The sequence below is a fragment of the Cervus elaphus genome, chromosome 5, assembly GCF_910594005.1.
Source record: "Cervus elaphus chromosome 5, mCerEla1.1, whole genome shotgun sequence".
NCBI lineage: Eukaryota > Metazoa > Chordata > Mammalia > Artiodactyla > Cervidae > Cervus > Cervus elaphus.
Genome location: NC_057819.1, coordinates 83,087,803 through 83,107,338, shown reverse-complemented (window position 1 = coordinate 83,107,338; position 19,536 = coordinate 83,087,803). Strand labels below are relative to the sequence as shown.

General features: G+C 38.8%; 2 protein-coding genes and 1 non-coding gene across 7 annotated transcripts in view; 2 read left to right on the top strand and 1 right to left on the bottom strand.

Moving 5' to 3' along the window:
• The window catches only part of PRR11 (proline rich 11), a 29,098-nt gene extending 25,401 nt beyond the window's left edge, over positions 1 to 3,697 (bottom strand). Inside the window, exon 1 of one of the 4 annotated variants that reach the window (XM_043902826.1) lies at positions 3,454 to 3,697. The gene's annotated coding sequence lies outside the window, so the exon portion shown is untranslated. The remainder of the gene's footprint in view (positions 1 to 3,453) is intronic. The other 3 variants (XM_043902825.1, XM_043902823.1, XM_043902824.1) reach the window with 3 other exon arrangements.
• Positions 3,698 to 4,071: 374 nt separating this feature from the next.
• The window catches only part of SKA2 (spindle and kinetochore associated complex subunit 2), a 33,574-nt gene continuing 18,109 nt past the window's right edge, over positions 4,072 to 19,536 (top strand). Inside the window, exon 1 of one of the 2 annotated variants that reach the window (XM_043902828.1) lies at positions 4,072 to 4,213. In XM_043902828.1, the coding sequence (XP_043758763.1) occupies positions 4,181 to 4,213 (33 nt within the window). In that variant the 5' untranslated portion in view covers positions 4,072 to 4,180. Of the gene's footprint in view, positions 4,214 to 16,214; positions 16,239 to 19,536 lie in introns of those variants that run through there. The other variant, XM_043902829.1, reaches the window with a different exon arrangement.
• Positions 9,331 to 9,437, top strand: LOC122695718. Its single transcript, XR_006341476.1, has one exon. It is a non-coding gene; the product is annotated as a U6 spliceosomal RNA (small nuclear RNA).

Sequence of the window (19,536 nt, the reverse complement as noted above, 5' to 3'; positions counted from 1 at the left end):
ACAGCCTTCTAATTAAATATAGTAAATGACACAAGTAGAGAATTAAAAGAATATGTCTTATCTGTCAGGATAGAAAGATGCAGTCTGAGATATTTTCTAGATTAACATTATATTAAAAAATAATCATAGCTCTTCCAAAATTAAAAGATAATGAATTCTCACCTCAACTAGGACAGAGGATTCAGCAAGCTAAGGATAAAGCAACCTTAGCTTTATTAAAAGCTTTAGATACTCTGTAGAGGATAACTGTTCAATTAATAGAGTATATAGCAATCTTTATCTAGATGAGACATGTACTGTCCCCTTTCCAAAAGAGTAATGAGACTTACAAATTCTTTTCGATAGATTAGGTGGGATTCCAACTGTTAACACTAGATAGAAACTCATTCTTTCATGATGACTCAAAGCATTTTTCTTATTTTTTTAAATTGAAAAATACACTTCCATTTTAGTTACTTTGCTTTGAAGAGAATTTAAGGCCAATTCAAAAGAAAAAAGCCTGTACCACAACATGATAAAAAAAAAAACGTGAGGAAATAAGAATATTGCCTTACAGAATAGACTATATTAAAAAAGTATTCATATACACGAATCAGAAATATTTCTCTAAGTCATCCTGTCCCTTCTCCTTACCATCACTCCCCTTTCTGTCTTTTGGCTTCAGTTGACATCACTATTTTTCCCTGGGCTCTCCCTTGCTTTTGTCTTTTGATATAGTCTATTTTCCCCTACTCTTTTTTCTTGCCTGTCCTGGGTCTTTGCTGCTGCATAGCCTTTTAGTTACAGAGAGCGGGGGCTACTCCTGAGTTGAGCGTGAGGGCTGCTCGCTGCGGTGGCTTCCCTTGCTGCAAAGCACAGGTTCTAGGGCTTCAGTGGTTGCAGCGTGCGCGCTCAGTAGTTGCCGCTCCTGGGCTAGAGAGCGGAGGCTCAATAGCTGCGGCGCACGGACTCAGCTGCTCCTTGGCATGTGGGTTCTTCCCAATTAGAGACTGAACCCGTGTCTCCTGCATTGGCAGCTGGATTCTTTACCACTGAGCCATCTGGGAAGCCCTCCTCTACTCTTATTTGGAAAATTTCAAACCTTGAGAAAATTTACAAGAATAGCATAATTAACATTCGTATCACTCACAGAGATTCACCAATTGTTATTGGTTAGCTATTTCTCTTTATAGGGGTATATGTGTAATGTCTAATGTATACTATACAATGTATCTATAACCACGTGCATGTGTGTTAAGCCGCTTCAGTTGTGTCCAACTCTTTTCGACCCTATGAACTGTAGCCTGCCAGGCTTCTCTGTCCATGGGATTCTGCAGGCAAGAATACTGGAGTGGGTTGCCATGCCCTCCTCCAGATCTTCCTGACCCAGGGATCAAACCTGCTTCTCTTATGTCTCCTGCATTGGCAGGCAGGTTCCTTATCATTAGTGCCACCTGGGAAGCCCCATCTAACCATGTATTTATATATAATTTATGTAATTTTTATATATTACACACACCCCCCTATACAGAAAAATAACAGTTGGTGTACCTAGGTGCATGATATATGACTGTTCATGATCCACTAGGTACTGTGGTAGGTAGGGGATACAATTGTGAGGAAGACCAACATAGCCTGTCCTTATGGAATGTTTACTGGATGTTTACATCATCTCTTTTGTGCCTCCATAGCATTCCTTTTTACACACCTTTATTGTGACATTTATTACATAGCATTGTAGTTTTTGCTTACACATTTGTCACCCTACTGGACTGTGAGATATTTCAAGGGTAGGATAAATTTTATTCATCTCTTTCCTCAGGATTTAAAGTATAGCAGGCATTAAGTAATGTTTCATTCAATAAATTAATGGAAGAAATCATTCCTGCTAAGTGTTATCTAACAAGTGTTCTCTATTTTGATTAAGAATATGCTTTAATACAATTCTGAAAAGTCTCTTGGTGAAGGAGTTTTTTAGTTCTTCAAATCATACCACACCTTCATATGGTTAAAGGATGGGTCCAAAAGTATTTCCAGTACAAAGATGGAATCAGTAGTAGAGAGAGAATTACACTCTTCCACAAGAGCAGCTGCTGCTGCTGCTAAGTCTCAGTCGGGTCCGACTCTGTGCGACCCCATAGACGGCAGACCATCAGGCTCCGCTGTCTCGGGTATTTTCCAGGCAAGAGTACTGGAGTGCCATTGCCTTCTCTGCCACAAGAGCAGGCACTGCTACTAAAACTCCACCCTGTGATACCAAAAATGCTTTTGGTCTAGGGGTACTTTTAAAGCATGGCAGCAACGGAAATTGAAATCAAGTCCTATGTCTAATTTATAATGAAAACGAATGCCCGTTTTTTCGTTCTGTTTCTTGTTTCTCTTTTGGTCTAGCCCAACAATAAGTAATGAAAGCCAGGTTCCTCGAGGCACAACTTTTAGATAAACACCCCTGTTCATCTGCAGTTCTGAATTATCTTCCAGGGTAAAATGACTTTTACAGATTGTATTGATACAGATCCCAGGGCCCACAGACCACTGGATTAAAGACCCCTAGACTGCAGACAATTAAGATGATTAATCTCAGCTCCTTTTTTCTTCCCCTTTAAAAACCCAGAACTCAGAGACCAAGTTGGAGTGAAATCTGAGACTTATGTCTCATTTCCATGCTTGGCTCCTTACAATAAAACCCTTACTTTGCGGCAAACTCCCCCAGTCAGAGTTTGGATTTCTGTGCTGCAGACACAGGAGCCCTTTGGCTTTCTGCGCTGCAGACACCGAAGCCCTTCGTTCGGTTTAAAAATGACAGTTGCGTTTCTTTAATATCTTCCTAAAACACATTTTAAAGGAAAAATGTGTCTACACTCCCACAAACAACTTTTAGTCAATCACTTTCCATTATCAGTCCAATTGATTGCTCTTGAGAATCCACAGGGCTATTTTTGATACTTGCTTATATTTAAATTTACATTTTATGTTGTGCAGCATTGCTATTTGTTAGCTCCAGTCTTGTTTTTCTAAAGAGGATGCGCTCCCTAAAGCTTAGCCCAGCATAGTACTAGGCACATATAAAACAGCCGATACTCTCACAGAACATAGGGCGATATTAAGACTATATCGAGGAACACCGTAGTACTCCCTGTCAAAAAATGTACTTTCTCAAAGTGCATAGGAATCGGGGGTCTTGTTAAAATGTATATTCTGATTCAGTAGGTCTGGGTGGAGCCAGATAATCTGCATTTTAAATAAGAACCCAAGTGATGCATTTGCAGTTGGTCCACGAACCACATTCTGAGCAGCAAATACAAGCACAGGAATGTGCAAAAGGAAGGCGGATACTTCGCTCCAAAACATATTTTTGCAGAGCGTTAATTAAATATAACTATGATTAGAGCCGAGCCAGGTGGAGCACTTCTTACCCAGCCTTAACCCTCTTTTCCGATTCATCTACTCTCCGAGTCCAGCCAAAGTTCTCACCTTTGCAAACCGTTACGAACGCCAGCAGCAACAGACCTAGCTGCAGGAGAGCGAGCCCAGGTAACGTAGGAAGATAACCCTGCACTTACTAGTCTTAAGAGTCCGGGGATACGATGGAGTCACGTCAGAGGCCTCTCCCTTGCCATAAAGGAAAATTCAAAATTAAAACCTTATCGCGAAGGGACCAATCGTAGCCTTGGTCTTTCCACAATTCGCTCTCTATGTAGTGCCGGGAGCAGTTTGGCTTGTAATTGGCTGAAGCAGCACGAAGCTCAGACCAATCAGGAATGAGGCGCTTCTTGTATGAATAAGGGGAAGGCGGGAGCGAAGTGGAGGGGAAGTCAGAGAGGAAAGGCGTGTCACGTCCCCTTTTCTGCTTGTGGAAGCTTTTGCGTAATTGGTTGGCTCTTCTTCCGACTGCACCAATCGCAAGCTCCCCTCTGCAGAACCCTCGCTGTGAAATTAAACGCCGAGATACGGCCGCAGCCAATGGGAAAGAAAAAGGTGCAGGAGCCAATCCTCCTGCGGCGTTTTGTGTCCTTGCCCAACAGGAAAAGGTGTTTCATGAGGAGGGGCGTTTCCCAGCCTCCAATGGGCGGGCGCCGGTGAAGCGGCGGGACCAATGAGAACGAGACATTGAATGACAGCTGTCCAATAGGGACCCTCAGTGCTGGTACGGTTTGCGGCTTAAGCGCCGCCGCGGTCTGAGGAATGTCAACTATTCAACATGGAGGCGGAGGTCGATAAGCTGGAACTGATGGTGAGTGTGAAGTGAAGGAGATCTACTGGGTCGTTTATTTTTTCCCCGATGGCCTCCAAGTTGGAACGCGATTTGTAGTCGCCGGAAACCCTGGGCGGAGGAGGCTGGACTAAGGCTCGAGCTCCCTCCTCCTGCACCAAAGGGAGTCGCCGCCGCCTGGTCTCTTTTTAACTGCCGCGAGGGAAGGGGTTACATCCGGGAAACTCGTGAGGGAAATGGCGGGAGATGCTGAGGGTGCGGGGCCTTTGGAATTCCTTGTTCCTTGCCCTCAGCTTTGCGCCCCTCAAGGAGCTGTGGTTGATGCAGACAGCGTTCTGTGTATTTCCACCGAAAAGACCTGACAGAAATGGTCTCTAAACGCCCCTAGAAGGGGAGAGGTCGTTCACCCTCCGAGAAAGCGGGGATAGAGGGTGGGGTGGGAAATACACCGAGAGCGGCGGAGAGAAATCCCTTTAGGGCTGAAGCGTCCACGTTCAGCCCGGAGCAGGCTGAACAAGTCTGAGAAAGGATGCTTTAGTCGCGTGCACAACTTCTTGGCGGCTGAGGAAGCTCCTAGACCAGTTTGGCCCTTCGGTGGGGGAGAAGTGTGAGCCTTGGGAATGTGAACCACGAGCTCCTTTGCAGGAACGCGGGCGGGATTGGGATGTGGATTACACCGGTGCTCTGGAGTTGCCTAGCTTCATTCATTGAACGTAGGGGGCGGGGGCGAATAATTGGAAAGGACTCCCGCTGCTGCTAGGCTTGTTCGAGGGCGCCAAACTGGAGGGCTTGTCCTAGTTTTTTCTTTTGGACCCTTCCCTCACTTGTCCTCTTTATTCTCTCCCTGCCATTCGTTGACTAGTGGCTTGATCGCCCGCGCTTTTTCCTTAGTTCCCTTGTTCTGTCTACCCCCCCACCCCCCACTGCATTACGAGTGTTCGGATTGGGCTGGTTTCCTTTAAAATGTGGAATTTGGAGGACGCACCCATCATTGATTGATCTCCTGTTCGGTTTTTTTTTGTTTGTTTGTTTGTTAAAAATAACAAGGTTAAGTAAAAAAGCCAAAATCTCCATCACAGTCCGCTCCTCGTCTCCCTGCCATTCCCTGGCGTTACTCCTAGAGTATCGTTTGTACCTGTGCTACCCTCCCCGAGCTCAACCTTGGGTCTCCTTAATATCCGCAACGTGTAGTGGTCTTTGAAGAAAAACTGTACGATCCTCACCCCCATTCCCACCTCCAGAAAATGCGAGACCTTGATAGATCTTATTATCGTTTTCTTCTTATGTATTAATGAATTGAAGTGCCTCTAATTAATATATTATACAAAACCGACTTTCATTTGCTTTCATTTGCTTCTAACGTTTTCAATTTTGATTTTCTTTGTGGGGTGTGTGTGGAAATTGGGAAGGCGAGAACTGGCAGCAAAGAAGGTAGAATTTAATACAGCTTTCCAAATCTGTAATAAATGAACTTTTAGTTAAAAGTTAACGGTCTTTTAAAAAAATCCTAGTTTTCCCCTCCATTATGAATTCCTACCTCCAGATGGATATTTCTGCCTAATTGTAAGGTGCTAAGTGATACTAATTGTACTTTTAACAGTTTTTTCCCCCTTCAAGTTGGCTTTTCATTTTGAGGTACCAATGAAGTCTTTCCTGACTTTGCATTAGAGTCAATAGTCTCACAGGACATGGTTTAGATTGAACACATTTTATTTTAAGGGGAAAACAATGATGTTTACATCTCGGAAAAAAAAATAGGTTTTAGAAAACTGAGGTAACCAGTCTCTTAATTTAAACTTTTAGATGATTGAATGATGAGGTAGTTTTTAAAAGTTCTTTTTCTGAGAGAGAGAGAAGAAAGCAAGTCTTCTTGAATTCCTTTTAACTGAGTCGTAACTTTTTTGCTGTTCAAATTCTTTGTTTCCATAATCACGGAAGCAAAATTGTTTAAAAATTGTATTTGAACTATTATAGTTGTATTATTATTGCTTTGTATTGATTGGGTAGTATAAAATAGGATAGCTCATCTTTAGATTTGCCATGTGCTTTTAGAAAAAAATGTTTTATCTGTGAATGGTTTATTTTCTAAGATTCCAAAGGTAAATGATTTCCTGTGCAATCCTCTGATTTTTGGTTTTATAATAGATTTGTTGAGGAATCAATGTTGACTATTTAATAAATGAAATAGAATACATATTATCTAACTTTGAAAAAGAAGTACTTAATTTTTTAGACAAATATCCTCATCTTTTTTTTTTTTTTTCAGGGGTTTTAACTCCTGATTCAGAAAATTAAACATTTGTTTCTAAATATCTGTTTTAAAAGCCTGACTCTTGGCTAGCAGAGTTGAAATACTCTAATATCTGAGATATGTGACCTAGGATTTGAGGTCAAGACACTCATGTTCCAGCTGTCCTGAATTTATGTTCATTTCTTAGGCTCAATCCAACCAAGTAGCTGACCTGGATCACTTAAGGGAAGGTTGGTAAAAATAATGGAAAGTGTTTTTGCATCACTCCTCATTATTAATGGAGGAATAAGCTCATTGTAGGGTAATCTTTGTTCTCTAACTTTCTTTTCTTCACTTCACTTTTTGCTTTAGTGTTATTTGTCTAGTGTCCTTTTGTGATAAGGTAGTGATTATGCACAAAAGGTAGTATAATACTATGATATTATCCTATTTCTGGGTGGACATCTGACTTCAGAATGATTTCTTACCATTTAAAAGGTTAGGATGTTAATTGGCTTGAATCCAAGGAAATCTGATTCTTAAATCTCAAGAGTCTTCTCCTCCCATTATTATTTTCTCTTTGATTTTTCTCAGCTTGAAGGAAATCTTATATTTAAGATGTTTTAGGGGTTAACTGAAATTTTAAAATCCCCTTTCATAGCATTCAGTTAAGTAGTGCTAATAGTATCCTGTTTATGACATATTGATTTCCTGAAAGTCTATAAACTCTTGAGATAGGTAAATGCTTTTTGTATTGTAGTTTAGATTCCACAGAGATAGGTTGGGTTTATGGAAATTGGGAAACTTATTTTACTTTTCATTTGTTTTCTTTGGTAATCTTATTGTTTTGTGTGGCAGTTCATCAGTCAATTGCTATGCGGGCACTAACCAACACCTCTCAGCAGAGCAGAAATATTTTCACAACTTTGCCTTAGTGGTAATTATAAGCTGTTCTGTTAATACCAGTTCTAAGGTATTAACAACACCCATGTTAATAACTTATACAGCTTATGACTTATTTACAAAATCCCTTTCTATATCTGTGCATGTTTCAGTTTGAGTATTAATCATAGGTTAGTCGTAAAAAAAATACCACTTTGATGTTTAAATCTTAGTCTTTTTTTTTTTTAACATTGATATAAATGTTCTTAGGTTTTGGATGTCTTCTGTCCAAAGTGGCAACCCTTCTTTGTATTCTTCTCACACTGAAGCTTCAACTGATGCAAGATGCTTTTATGTCCTTCCTACCTATTACTGCTAACGAATGCTCTGACTTTATTGCACTACTGTACTTTACAGCTAGCAGTGCAATAGTATTGTCAAAGCATCTGAAAGCAGAACATACACCAGAATTTTGATTCTTGCCTTACATCTTTCTTCAGTGTCTGTGAGTAATTTACTGCAACCTGTGTTGCTGAAAACTATATAACTTTATTACCAAGAGTATATGTTTTAGAAAGTAAATAATTTGAAAAAATAAGTTTTCAAATAATTAAAAATTCACTGTAATGCATTATGAACCACATCGAGAGAATACATTTTATAGCTAACATCATTATGCCTTGTCTAAACATGTAGTACTTTGTTATTTGATTCTTTCTGTTATAGATTTGGATAGGTTCTGCCTAGTCTCAGGTTTTATTGAGTTTGAAGATGAATTAGTAAGTGATAAAAACAATCCCCATTGTATATGTCCTCCGGTAACCTGCCTCAGATCTTAATTGGTGTTAATTTTGTGTATTGTTTAGTAAATGCTTGAGTTTAAAACTTTAGAATGCATGTTTTAAGGTTCTTTTTGTAATTGTGAGATATAATAAAATGTGAATCCATCACTTCTTTTTTTGTAATCAGTTTGAGATAGAATTTACTAAAATAGAGTAAAACTCAACAGCTCTAGTTGTACAGTTTGATGAGTTTTGACACGTTTATAGTCATGTAACCACCACCGCAGTTATGATATACCATAAAAATTACTCTTATAACCGTTTGCAGTAAACCTCCTCCCAAACTCTCTGGCAACCACCAATCTCCAGTTTTGCCTTTCCTAGAAGTTCATAAAAATGAAATTATATACACAAAGCTTCAAGTCTTTTGTGTCTGGCTTTTTGCACTTAGCATAATGCTTTTAAGATTCACTCATATTGTGCGTATGTATTAGTAGTTGCACCATTTTTATTGATGAGTAGTGTTCTGTTGTTTAGAATATCAGAAATTATCTGTTCACCAGGTTATGCCCGTGATGTTATTTCCAGATTTTGCCTATTATGAATAAAGTTGTTCTAAACATTATAATACAAGTCTTTTATGGACATAATGTTTTTGTTTCTGTTGGACAGCATCATAAAAGTATGATCTTACAAGAAACTGCTAAAATCTTTTTCAAAGCTCTGTCTTAGGGTTCTAGTTTCTCTGAACCCTCACCAACATTTAGTAATATTGTCAGCCTTCATTTTAGCCATTCTAGTAAGTGTATAGTGGTATCTCGTTATAGTCCTAATTTACATTTCCTTAATGGCTAATGATGTTGAACATCTTTTCATGTGCTTATTCGAAGTTGGTATATCTTTTTTTTTTTTCGAAGTTGGTATATCTTTAGTGAATATATGTTAAAATCTTTTGCCTATTTTTAAATTAAGTTTTGTCTTTGTATTAATACAAAAGTCCTTTAATTTTATTTGCTTTCTCGCTGTCTTAACAGTATTGAATCTTCTGATACATGAACATTCTTCTGATACCCTTCTGATATAGGTCTTACTTAATTTCTTTTATAACCTAGTATGATTTCTATTGGTGTTCTGTATCTTAAAAGTAGAACAAGAACAGTAATTATACAATGTGTGTTGTAAATACATTGAATTTCAGAAAAAAATTAAGCTGTTAAGCAAATATCCTTAAAAGATGGCTAGGAGTGCTCGCTTCGGCAGCACATATACTAAAATTGGAACGATACAGAGAAGATTAGCATGGCCCCTGCACAAGGATGACACGCAAATTCGTGAAGCGTTCCATATTTTTATGCATGAGACAAGTGCTAGGGCCTGGTGCATTGGGAAGACCCAGAGGGATCGGGATGGGGAATACATGTAAATCCATGGCTGATTCGTGTCGGTGAGTGACGAAAGTCACTACAATGTTGTGGAGTGGTTGGCCTCCAACTAGTGAAAATAAATGGGGAAAAAAAAAAAAGATGGCTAGGAGAATAGATAACAGAGGAAAGAAAGATGCCTGAGATGTTAGGAATGAATGCAAGGACATTATCTGTAGGGATTGAAGAACACGATTGCTCACATAAAACCACTTTAAATTTTATTTATAAAATCTCTTTCTGAATTACCTTACCTGGCTTCAAGTGTAGCTGTTTTCCTCTTCCTGCTCTTCACTAGTGGGCCCTTAGAGCAGTGGGTAGAACTTTGTTTTGTTTGTTTGTCTTGGCCATGCTGCATGGCATGTGGGACTGAACCTGTGCCCCCTGCCGTGGATGTGCAGTTTTAACCACTGAACCTCCAGGGAAGTCCCAGAATTTTGTATATTTTAATAATGAAAGATATTACATGGGGAGGGACTAAAAGACAAAACTGCTAATTTGAAGACTTTTCTTCTTCCTTGGAGCAAAGTAAAAGTTTTAAAACAAACAAAAAACTTTGTTAGTCAAACATAAACAAAGAGTCATCAATTAAGAATATCCCAGACTTCCCTGGTGGTCCAGAGGCAAGGATTCTGCACTCTCAATGCAGGGGGCCTGAGTTTGATCCCTGGTCAGGGAAGTAAATCCCAGATGCTGAAATTAAAGATCCTGGATACCGCAACAAAGATTGACGAATCTATGCCTTGCGACTAAGACCTGGTGCAGCCAAATGAATAAAGAAATATTTTTTAAAAAGAATATCCTAGATGAAATTTGTTCTTAATTATATTTCAGAAGGTTATACTTCTAATTTATCTTAATGTATAGCATTTTAAAAGTTTAAATAAGTTAGTCCTTGGTTCACTGTTTTGTTCGTACTTTTCCAAATTTTTATTTGTCTATTTATTTATTATTGACTGCACTGGTCTTCATTGCTTTGCATGAGCTTTCTCTCTAGTTGCCGCACGTGGCAGCTTCTTGCAGTTGTGGAGCGTAGAGGGGTAGGCTACAGTAGTTGCAGCACATGGGCTCAGTAGTTCCAGTTCTGGGAGGTACATTGGAAAGAGGCACCTAACCTGGGGAAGGTTTCTTGTTAGAGGTGAGATATAATCTGAGACTGGAAGGATGAGTAGGGACTAGCCAGTGAAGGAAATGGGAAATGTTCCAGGCAAAGGAAACAGTGCATGTTCAAGTCCAGAGGTGCTACACACGTGGGGGGAACTGCAAGTGGTTCAGTACAGTGTTGAGATGGTTGAAGTGGGGAGGAAGAGGGTTGAGATGAAGAATCAGTGAACTAAATTCTAGCTAAGTTGAAAACCTTTACCACACTCTATAACATTCCTAAACATCTAAAATTATTATAAATATTCATGTTCTTGGAGGAGGAAATGGCAACCCACTTCAGTATTCTTGCCTGGAAAAGTCCATGGACAGAGGAGCCTGGCGGGCTGTAGTCCATGGGGTTACATGACTGAGCATGTGTGCACGAGGGTGGAGGGAGATGGGTTGGTAGCAATAAATTGGTAGAACTAAAAATAAATAAATAAATAAATAAATATTCATGTTCTGTAGTAATCATGAACCTGTGTTCCTTAATTTAAAAAAAAAATTTCCATATAAACATCTCTGGTTTTGGGTAAATTATAGGGAAATTTAGTGACTTCTTACCAAATCATTATATATTGATTTTTATGTTCTAGAGTCTTTATTGCCCTATTTATTTATAAGGCTTGTTCAAGGAGGATGTGTGACCTGGGGTGAAATCTTACCAGGCAACTCACAAAACTACAGTCAGGAAGAGAGTCATCAACTCAGCCCAGCCTAGAGCACTTGAACCCAGTCAAGCTGCAGATTCATGAGAATAAATTATTTTTGTTTTTAAGCCACTGAGTTTCAGGTTCCACAGTTTTGAAGTGTGTTGTTTTAATTTAGGCTGCCATTTGAATTTTCAAACTTATTATATTCTTTTGCTAGCATGTTGTCTCATCCATTTTTAGCAGTGTAGTCTAGTTGTGTGTTAGTATTATCTCACGAGTAAAAGAAACATTGTGTTTGACCTTAATGAACAACCAAGGATAAAGCATGTAAAGAGATGGTGCTGTGCAAGTTTCTCTTTCTGGTCCTGAGCTTGATGACACTTAGGGATACCTCAATTTAGGGTTGTCAGACTTAGTAAATGAAAATATAACTTGTCTGGGAATTCCCTGGTGGGCCAGTGGTTAAGATTCCGTGTTCTCCAAATGAAACAACTGACAGAGGATTAATTTCCAAAATACACAAGCAGTTCATACAACTCAATACCAGAAAAACAAACAACCCAATCAAAAACTGGGAAAAAGACCTAAACAGACATTTCTCCAAAGAAGACATACAGATGACAAACACATGAAAAGATGCTCAACATCGCTCATTATTAGAGAAATGCAAATCAAAACTACAATGAGATATTACCTCACACAGGTCAGAATGACCATCATCCAAAAGTCTACAAACAGTAAATGCTGGAGAGGGCTGGAGAAAAGGGAACACACTTGCACTGTTGGTGGGAATGTAAATTGATTGACAGCCACTATGGAAGACGGTATGGAGGTTCCTTAAAAAACTAGAAATAAAACCACCATATGACCCAGCAATCCCACTCCTAGGCATATACCCTGAGGAAACCAAAATTAAGAGACACATGTATCCCATTGTTCATTGCAGCACTGTTTACAATAGCTAGAACATGGAAGCAACCTAGATGTCCATTGACAGATGAATGGATAAAGAAATTGTGGTACATATACACAATGGAATATTACTCAGCCATAAAAAGAAATGCATTTGAGTCAATTCTGATGAGGTGGATGAAACTAGAACCTATTATACAGAGTGAAGGAAGTCAGAAAGAGATAAATATTGTATTCTAACCTGTATATATGGAATCTAGAAAAATGATACTGAAGAATTTATTTGCAGGGCAGCAGTGGAGAAACAGACATAGAGAATAGACTTGTGGACATGGGGAGAGGGGAGGAGAGGGTGAGATGTATGGAAAGAGTAACATGGAAACTTATATTACCATATGTAAAATAGATAGCCAATGGGAATTCGCTCTGTGGCTTGGGAAACTCAAATGGCTCTGTATCAACCTAGAGGGGTGGGATGGGGAGGGAGGTGGGAGGGAGGTTCAAAAGGGAGAGGGTGTATGTATACCTGTGGCTGATTCATGTTGAGGTTTGACAGAAAACAACAAAATTCTGTAAAGCAATTACCCTTCAATAAAAATAAATAAATTAAAAAAAAAGATCCTGTGCTCTCACTACCAAGGTGCTGTGTCTGAACAAATGAATATAGTAAAGTTGCAGGATATAAAATTAACACACAGAAATCCCTTGCTTTCCTATATACTAACAATGAAAAAACAGAAAGAGAAATTAAGGAAACAATACCATTCACCATTGCAACAAAAAGAATAAAATACTTAGGAGTATATCTACCTAAAGAAACAAAAGACCTATACATAGAAAACTATAAAACACTGATGAAAGAAATCAAAGAGGACACAAACAGATGGAGAAACATACCGTGTTCATGGATCGGAAGAATCAATATTGTCAAAATGGCTATTCTACCCAAAGCAATCTATAGATTCAATGCAATCCCTATCAAGCTACCAACGGTATTTTTCACAGAACTAGAACAAATAATTTCACAATTTGTATGGAAATACAAAAAACCTCGAATAGCCAAAGTAATCTTGAGAAAGAAGAATGGAACTGGAGGAATCAACCTGCCTGACTTCAGACTCTACTACAAAGCCACAGTCATCAAGACAGTATGGTACTGGCACAAAGACAGAAATATAGATCAGTGGAACAGAACAGAAAGCCCAGAGATAAATCCACGAACCTATGGACACCTTATCTTTGACAAAGGAGGCAAGGATATACAATGGAAAAAAGACAACCTCTTTAACAAGTGGTGCTGGGAAAACTGGTCAACCACTTGTAAAAGAATGAAACTAGAACACTTTCTAACACCATACACAAAAATAAACTCAAAATGGATTAAAGATCTAAATGTAAGACCAGAAACTATAAAACTCCTAGAGGAGAACATAGGCAAAACACTCTCCGACATAAACCACAGCAAGATCCTCTATGACCCACCTCCCAGAATATTGGAAATAAAAGCAAAACTAAACAAATGGGACCTAATGAAACTTAAAAGCTTTTGCACTACAAAGGAAACTATAAGTAAGGTGAAAAGACAGCCCTCAGATTGGGAGAAAATAATAGCAAATGAAGCAACAGACAAAGGATTAATCTCAAAAATATACAAGCAACTCCTGCAGCTCAATTCCAGAAAAATAAATGACCCAATCAAAAAATGGGCCAAAGAACTAAACAGACATTTCTCCAAAGAAGACGTACAGATGGCTAACAAACACATGAAAAGATGCTCCACATCACTCATTATCAGAGAAATGCAAATCAAAACCACAATGAGGTACCATTACACGCCAGTCAGGATGGCTGCTATCCAAAAGTCTACAAGCAACAAATGCTGGAGAGGGTGTGGAGAAAAGGGAACCCTCTTACACTGTTGGTGGGAATGCAGACTAGTACAGCCACTATGGAGAACAGTGTGGAGATTTCTTAAAAAACTGGAAATAGAACTGCCATATGACCCAGCAATCCCACTTCTGGGCATACACACTGAGGAAACCAGATCTGAAAGAGACACGTGCACCCCAATGTTCATCGCAGCACTGTTTATTATAGCCAGGACATGGAAGCAACCTAGATGCCCATCAGCAAACGAATGGATAAGGAAGCTATAGTACATATATACCATGGAATATTACTCAGCCGTTAAAAAGAATTCATTTGAATCAGTTCTAATGAGATGGATGAAACTGGAGCCCATTATACAGAGTGAAGTAAGCCAGAAAGATAAAGAACATTACAGCATACTAACACATATATATGGAATTTAGAAAGATGGTAATGATAACCCTATATGCAAAACAGACAAAGAGACACAGAAGTACAGAACAGACTTTTGAACTCTGTGGGAGAAGGTGACGGTGGGATGTTTCGAGAGAACAGCATGTATATTATCTATAGTGAAACAGATCACCAGCCCAGGTGGGATGCATGAGATAAGTGCTCGGGCCTGGTGCACCAGGAAGACCCAGAGGAATCGGGTGGAGAGGGAGGTGGGAGGGGGGATGGGAATGGGGAATACATGTAACTCCATGGCTGATTCATGTCAATGTATGACAAGACCCACTGAAATGTGAAGTGATTGGCCTCCAACTAATAAAAAAAAAAAAAAGGGAAGGGACAGTTATCTTGCTTTTTATGTGTTCAGGCAATATGCTTAGCATTTGGATCTAAAAAGCAATCACTTTTTTTTTTTCATAAAAAAAGCAGATTATCTCTTGGAACTTACATACATACTGTGCTCGGCCCCAATCTACGAGTTCACAGTTTCCCTTTAGTTGGCAATCTACTTTGTTACCTTATCGTTGACACTAAGACAAGCTACATTTTTACAGTGACAGTTTTTCATTTTTCTTTCTTTAGGCTATGGATCCTTAAAGGAGCTTCATCTCACCAGAATAATGTAGACAGATACATAAAATTGCCAAATATCAAGTGGGGATTCATAGACTCTTGCCCCAATAAGATCACGGGATATCTGCTATTCAGAGGTTGAAGTGATTTGAAATTAAATGATGAGACATCATTAATCTTGCATCCTTTTATACAGATTGTGTAAGAATCGCTACCGAAGATGTATTCCCTCAAGATTATACTACATTTTTTGTCATAGGTATTTACATTATTCTAATTGTGGTCTGCAATTTAGGAATGTATCTCTTTTGTCATATTTGATGACATTCTGACTTTATAGTCTGAAGACAGTATGTCATGGATATTTGATATATACATATTAGACAATTTTATAACCCATTACACAATATTATTCTCTACATATTGCATATAAATATATATTTAAGACATCACCGACTCGATGGACATGAGTTTGAGTAAGCTCCAGGATTTGGTGATGGACAGGGAAGCCTGGTATGCTGCAGTCCATGGGTTCGCAAAGAGTCAGACACGACTGAGCAACTGAACTGAACTGAAGAGCATGCTATTTACCAGGTGCTGCTAGAGAGTAGTGATTTTTAAAAATAACAGTGAGGCAACTTCCAGGTAGACCAGTGGTTAAGAATCTGCCTTCCAATGCAAGAGATGCAGGTTCCATCCCTGGTCAGGGAACTAAGATCCTACATGTGCGGGACAACTAAGGCATCCTGCCCACAGCAACCAGAGAAGCCCACAGGCTCTAGAACCCTTGTGCCCGAAGGAAGACCCAGAGCAGCCAAAGTAAAACAACATAAAGTGATTGAAAAACGTAAACTACCAAAAAAAAAAAAAAGCAGTGAAATTCAGTGTGGCTGCGGTGTAAAATGTAAAGTTTCAGTGAGAAAATTTAAATGTTTGAAAATTTTATTGTAGTATGTATTGATTTACAATTTGCATTAGTTTCCCCTGTACAGCAAAGTGAATCAGTTATACATGTACACGTGGAGAGGATGTTAATATTCTGTGAAGAATCATACTAAGAACTGAAACTAATTTCACAGGCATTGAGAAACTAATGATCTTCAAGTGAAGAATGACAGTATGCAGAATGTGAGTGTGTGCATGTTTAGTCACTCCATCGTGTCCAACTCTTTGTGTCTGCAAGGACTCTAGCCAGGCTCCTCTGTCCACGGGATTTTCCAGGCAAGAATACTGGAGTGGGTTGCCACTGCCTCCTCTGGGGGATCTTCCTAATCCTGGGATCCAGCCCTGCGGCTTCTGCATTGGCAGACGGATTCTTTACCACTGAGCTAACTGTTACACTTAAAAAAATAGTTATATGTGTAATACATATTCATTGTAATTTAATTAGAAGACAGATTTGCAAAAAGAGAGAAAGACCCGACAATTCCATGACTATTAAGACTATGTTGTAGGGGCTTCCTTGGTGATCCTGTGGTTAAGAATCCACAGGGGACTCCGGTTTGATCCCTGGTCTGGGACGATTCCGCATGCCCAGGAGCAGCTAAGCCCTTGTGCCACAACTTGAGCCCACGTGCTACAACTACTGAAGCCTGTGTGCCAGGAGCCTGTGCTCCGCCGCAAGAGAAGCCACCGCAGTGAGAAGCCAGCACCCTGCACGGAAGGGTAGTCCCCGCTTGCCTCAACTAGGGAAAGCCCACGTACAGCAACGAAAGACCCACCACAGCCAAACAACGATTTAAAAAAAGACTATGTTGTATATTCTAGATTCTGTTGTAGGTGTATTTTTAACTGTTTTTTCTAAACCAGGTTCATTCTATATATTATGAAAATCTGTTTCTTATAGTCTAAGTATCTGTTTAAAGTATAAGTATCTGTTTAGACTATTTAGTATAGTCTAAATCTGTTTCTTATAGTCTATAGTATCTATCCATTGCACAGTTAACATAAATAACCTAAGATCCTGAAAACTTTAAAAAAAGTTCAGTAGACTACTTTAACTGATAAAATCAGCCTTATGTGTACTATCCTCATAATTGTCCCATGAAAGCCTGCAGATTAGGATCTGATAGCCTGAAACTTCACACTTTCTTCTGCTTTGATGTTGTTATTTACCTGAAACAACATGTCTGTGCGTATTGCTGCTTCTCTGTTTCAGACAAGCATAGACATGTGTTTGTTCTGTCTGGAAGAGACTGGATAATAGCTCTCTAGCAGAAAAATGCAACAAAACAATTGTGATTGTGTAGACACTAGAAGTGGCCCTCAGCTTGTTAAGAGCTTGAAATATTTCCTCTTAAAACAGGCTTTAGAGGGTGGTTTGATCCCAAGCTGTTCTTTCAAGTGAGTGAACTTTAATCTGTTCCCTTTTGTCACTGAACATTAGTCTGTATGTTAAAAACTCGGGATATAAAAGTGGAAAGACAAGGGTCTTGCCAGCAAGAGACTTGAAATCAAATGGGGACAGTACCATGAAAACAAATGATGGTAATATGATTGTAATATAAGACATGAAACGAGAAGCCTCAGCCATGAGAACAAAAATTAAAGTAGATAAAGGTCTTTCTAAATCTATTGGAGAGAGGAGAATGTAAGGAAAGTTGTGCTTTAAGTAGATTCTTTGGTTGATACTACAGCTAACCTAGATCTAGAAGTATTAAGATACCTAATTCTCCCTTAAAATGTGTCTAAGGAAAATGTATTTGTAAGCTTAGCTACTGAGTCCAGAACATTCCTCTATCAACTCTTCTCATCATAGGCAAGACCCTTCGTTTTCCTGTGTTTTGATGCTGTTGAGACAGGCTTTCTCACAAGAGGATGTGTTTGGAGCTGGTCCTTCTGAAAGGGAGCATTATTGAGGCAGTGGGAATCTGTGGGTTGTTTGTAAAGAGGAAATATTTTTTAAACTGTACTGCAATTATATCCTGCTGTCAGATATTTTAGTGGTATGTAATATAGTGTGCCTTTTATCTAAAGCCTTAAGCTGAACATAAAAACCAGTACTACAGAATGTTATATACTTGTGAAATACGGGGCATGCTCTTTAAAACTCTAAATTATTTCCTAAATTGTTCTTTTTCTCATTCATATGGTTTCTTCCCTACAACCACAGTCTGTTTCCAAGGATATCTGATTGTCAAGATGTAATCTGGTTGTCTTTGGGGCTTTAACATTGATTTCCATGGACTTTTCCCAGCTAAATTGCCTATATTTATTTACCACTTTTGGGATTGATATAAAACTTTTCCCATTTATTTTTATTACTGAGTTAGAGGAAAACTGTGAATATGAAATATGAATGTCTTGGGCTTTAAAAAATTCATGTTTATTTTAAATATTCTAATATGCCTAAAAATGAGACAGATAGCTAAAACTAATTAAACAGCAACTACACTGTTTTTCAAGGCTTCCCAGAAGCTAATTTATAGCTGATGAGGGTTGTGAATGAAGTTCAGCAATATCATTTTGTTATATTAATCAGACACTAATGAGTTTTGGAGGCTGTCATAATTGGTTAGTAAGTTTCCTACGGTGTAACTGAAAATTTTCCTGTTTATTACCAGATCCTAGAACCCTATCGATATTGTCTCTGCTGTGTAAATAGCTCTGAGTAGTGCAATATTGCTTATAGGGTTTTGGTGTTTGGAAAGAACAATGGGCAGGTTGCAGAAACAATGTAGCTGAAACTGAAGCAACAGTTGTTTTCGTTTAGGAATAAAATAGTAGAAGCTAGTTTTTAATACAGACATTAAAATCTGAAACTCAAATGTCAAACTTTTATATATTAGAAGAAACGCTTTTCTTACTTTTAACATTTTGATAAATTAAGCCTTGTTTTATTGTAGTGTAATGAAATAATAGAATTTTATTGTTGGAAGGGAGTAGATTTCCAACTCTCTCATTTAATAGGAGAGACTCAGAGGGACAGAAGATACTGGAGGCCACATAACTGTTAGTGAGACCAGGGCTAGAATTTCTGCCACGTATCTCAGTCCTCTTATTTTCTTTTTTTCAGTACCATACTAGCAGGATGTATTCAGAGAGAATTTTTTAATGGACTAAGTGCAGATTTAAAACAAAAAAACCCCAACTTTCCATTTAATGTTGGGTAACGTCTTTACATCCCCCCCGCCCCCATCTATGTAACTCTCTTTGGCTTTGACGTCATGGATAACTTTGGTCTAACTACATAAAAACAAGAGTAATGAAAATAGAAGTAGAGGCAAGTCACTTAGACTGTTTGCTTCGTTTATAAAATGAAGGATTCAGATGAGAGAGTCTTCATTGTTTTTCTGTTTCTCAACCTTGCATTGACATCCTTTTTCCTTTTTTGTCCCCACTTAATCTATAGCCTGGACGTCCCTTGTGGCTCAGCTGGTAAAGAATCTGCCCGCAATGCGGGAGACCTGGGTTTGATACCTGGGTT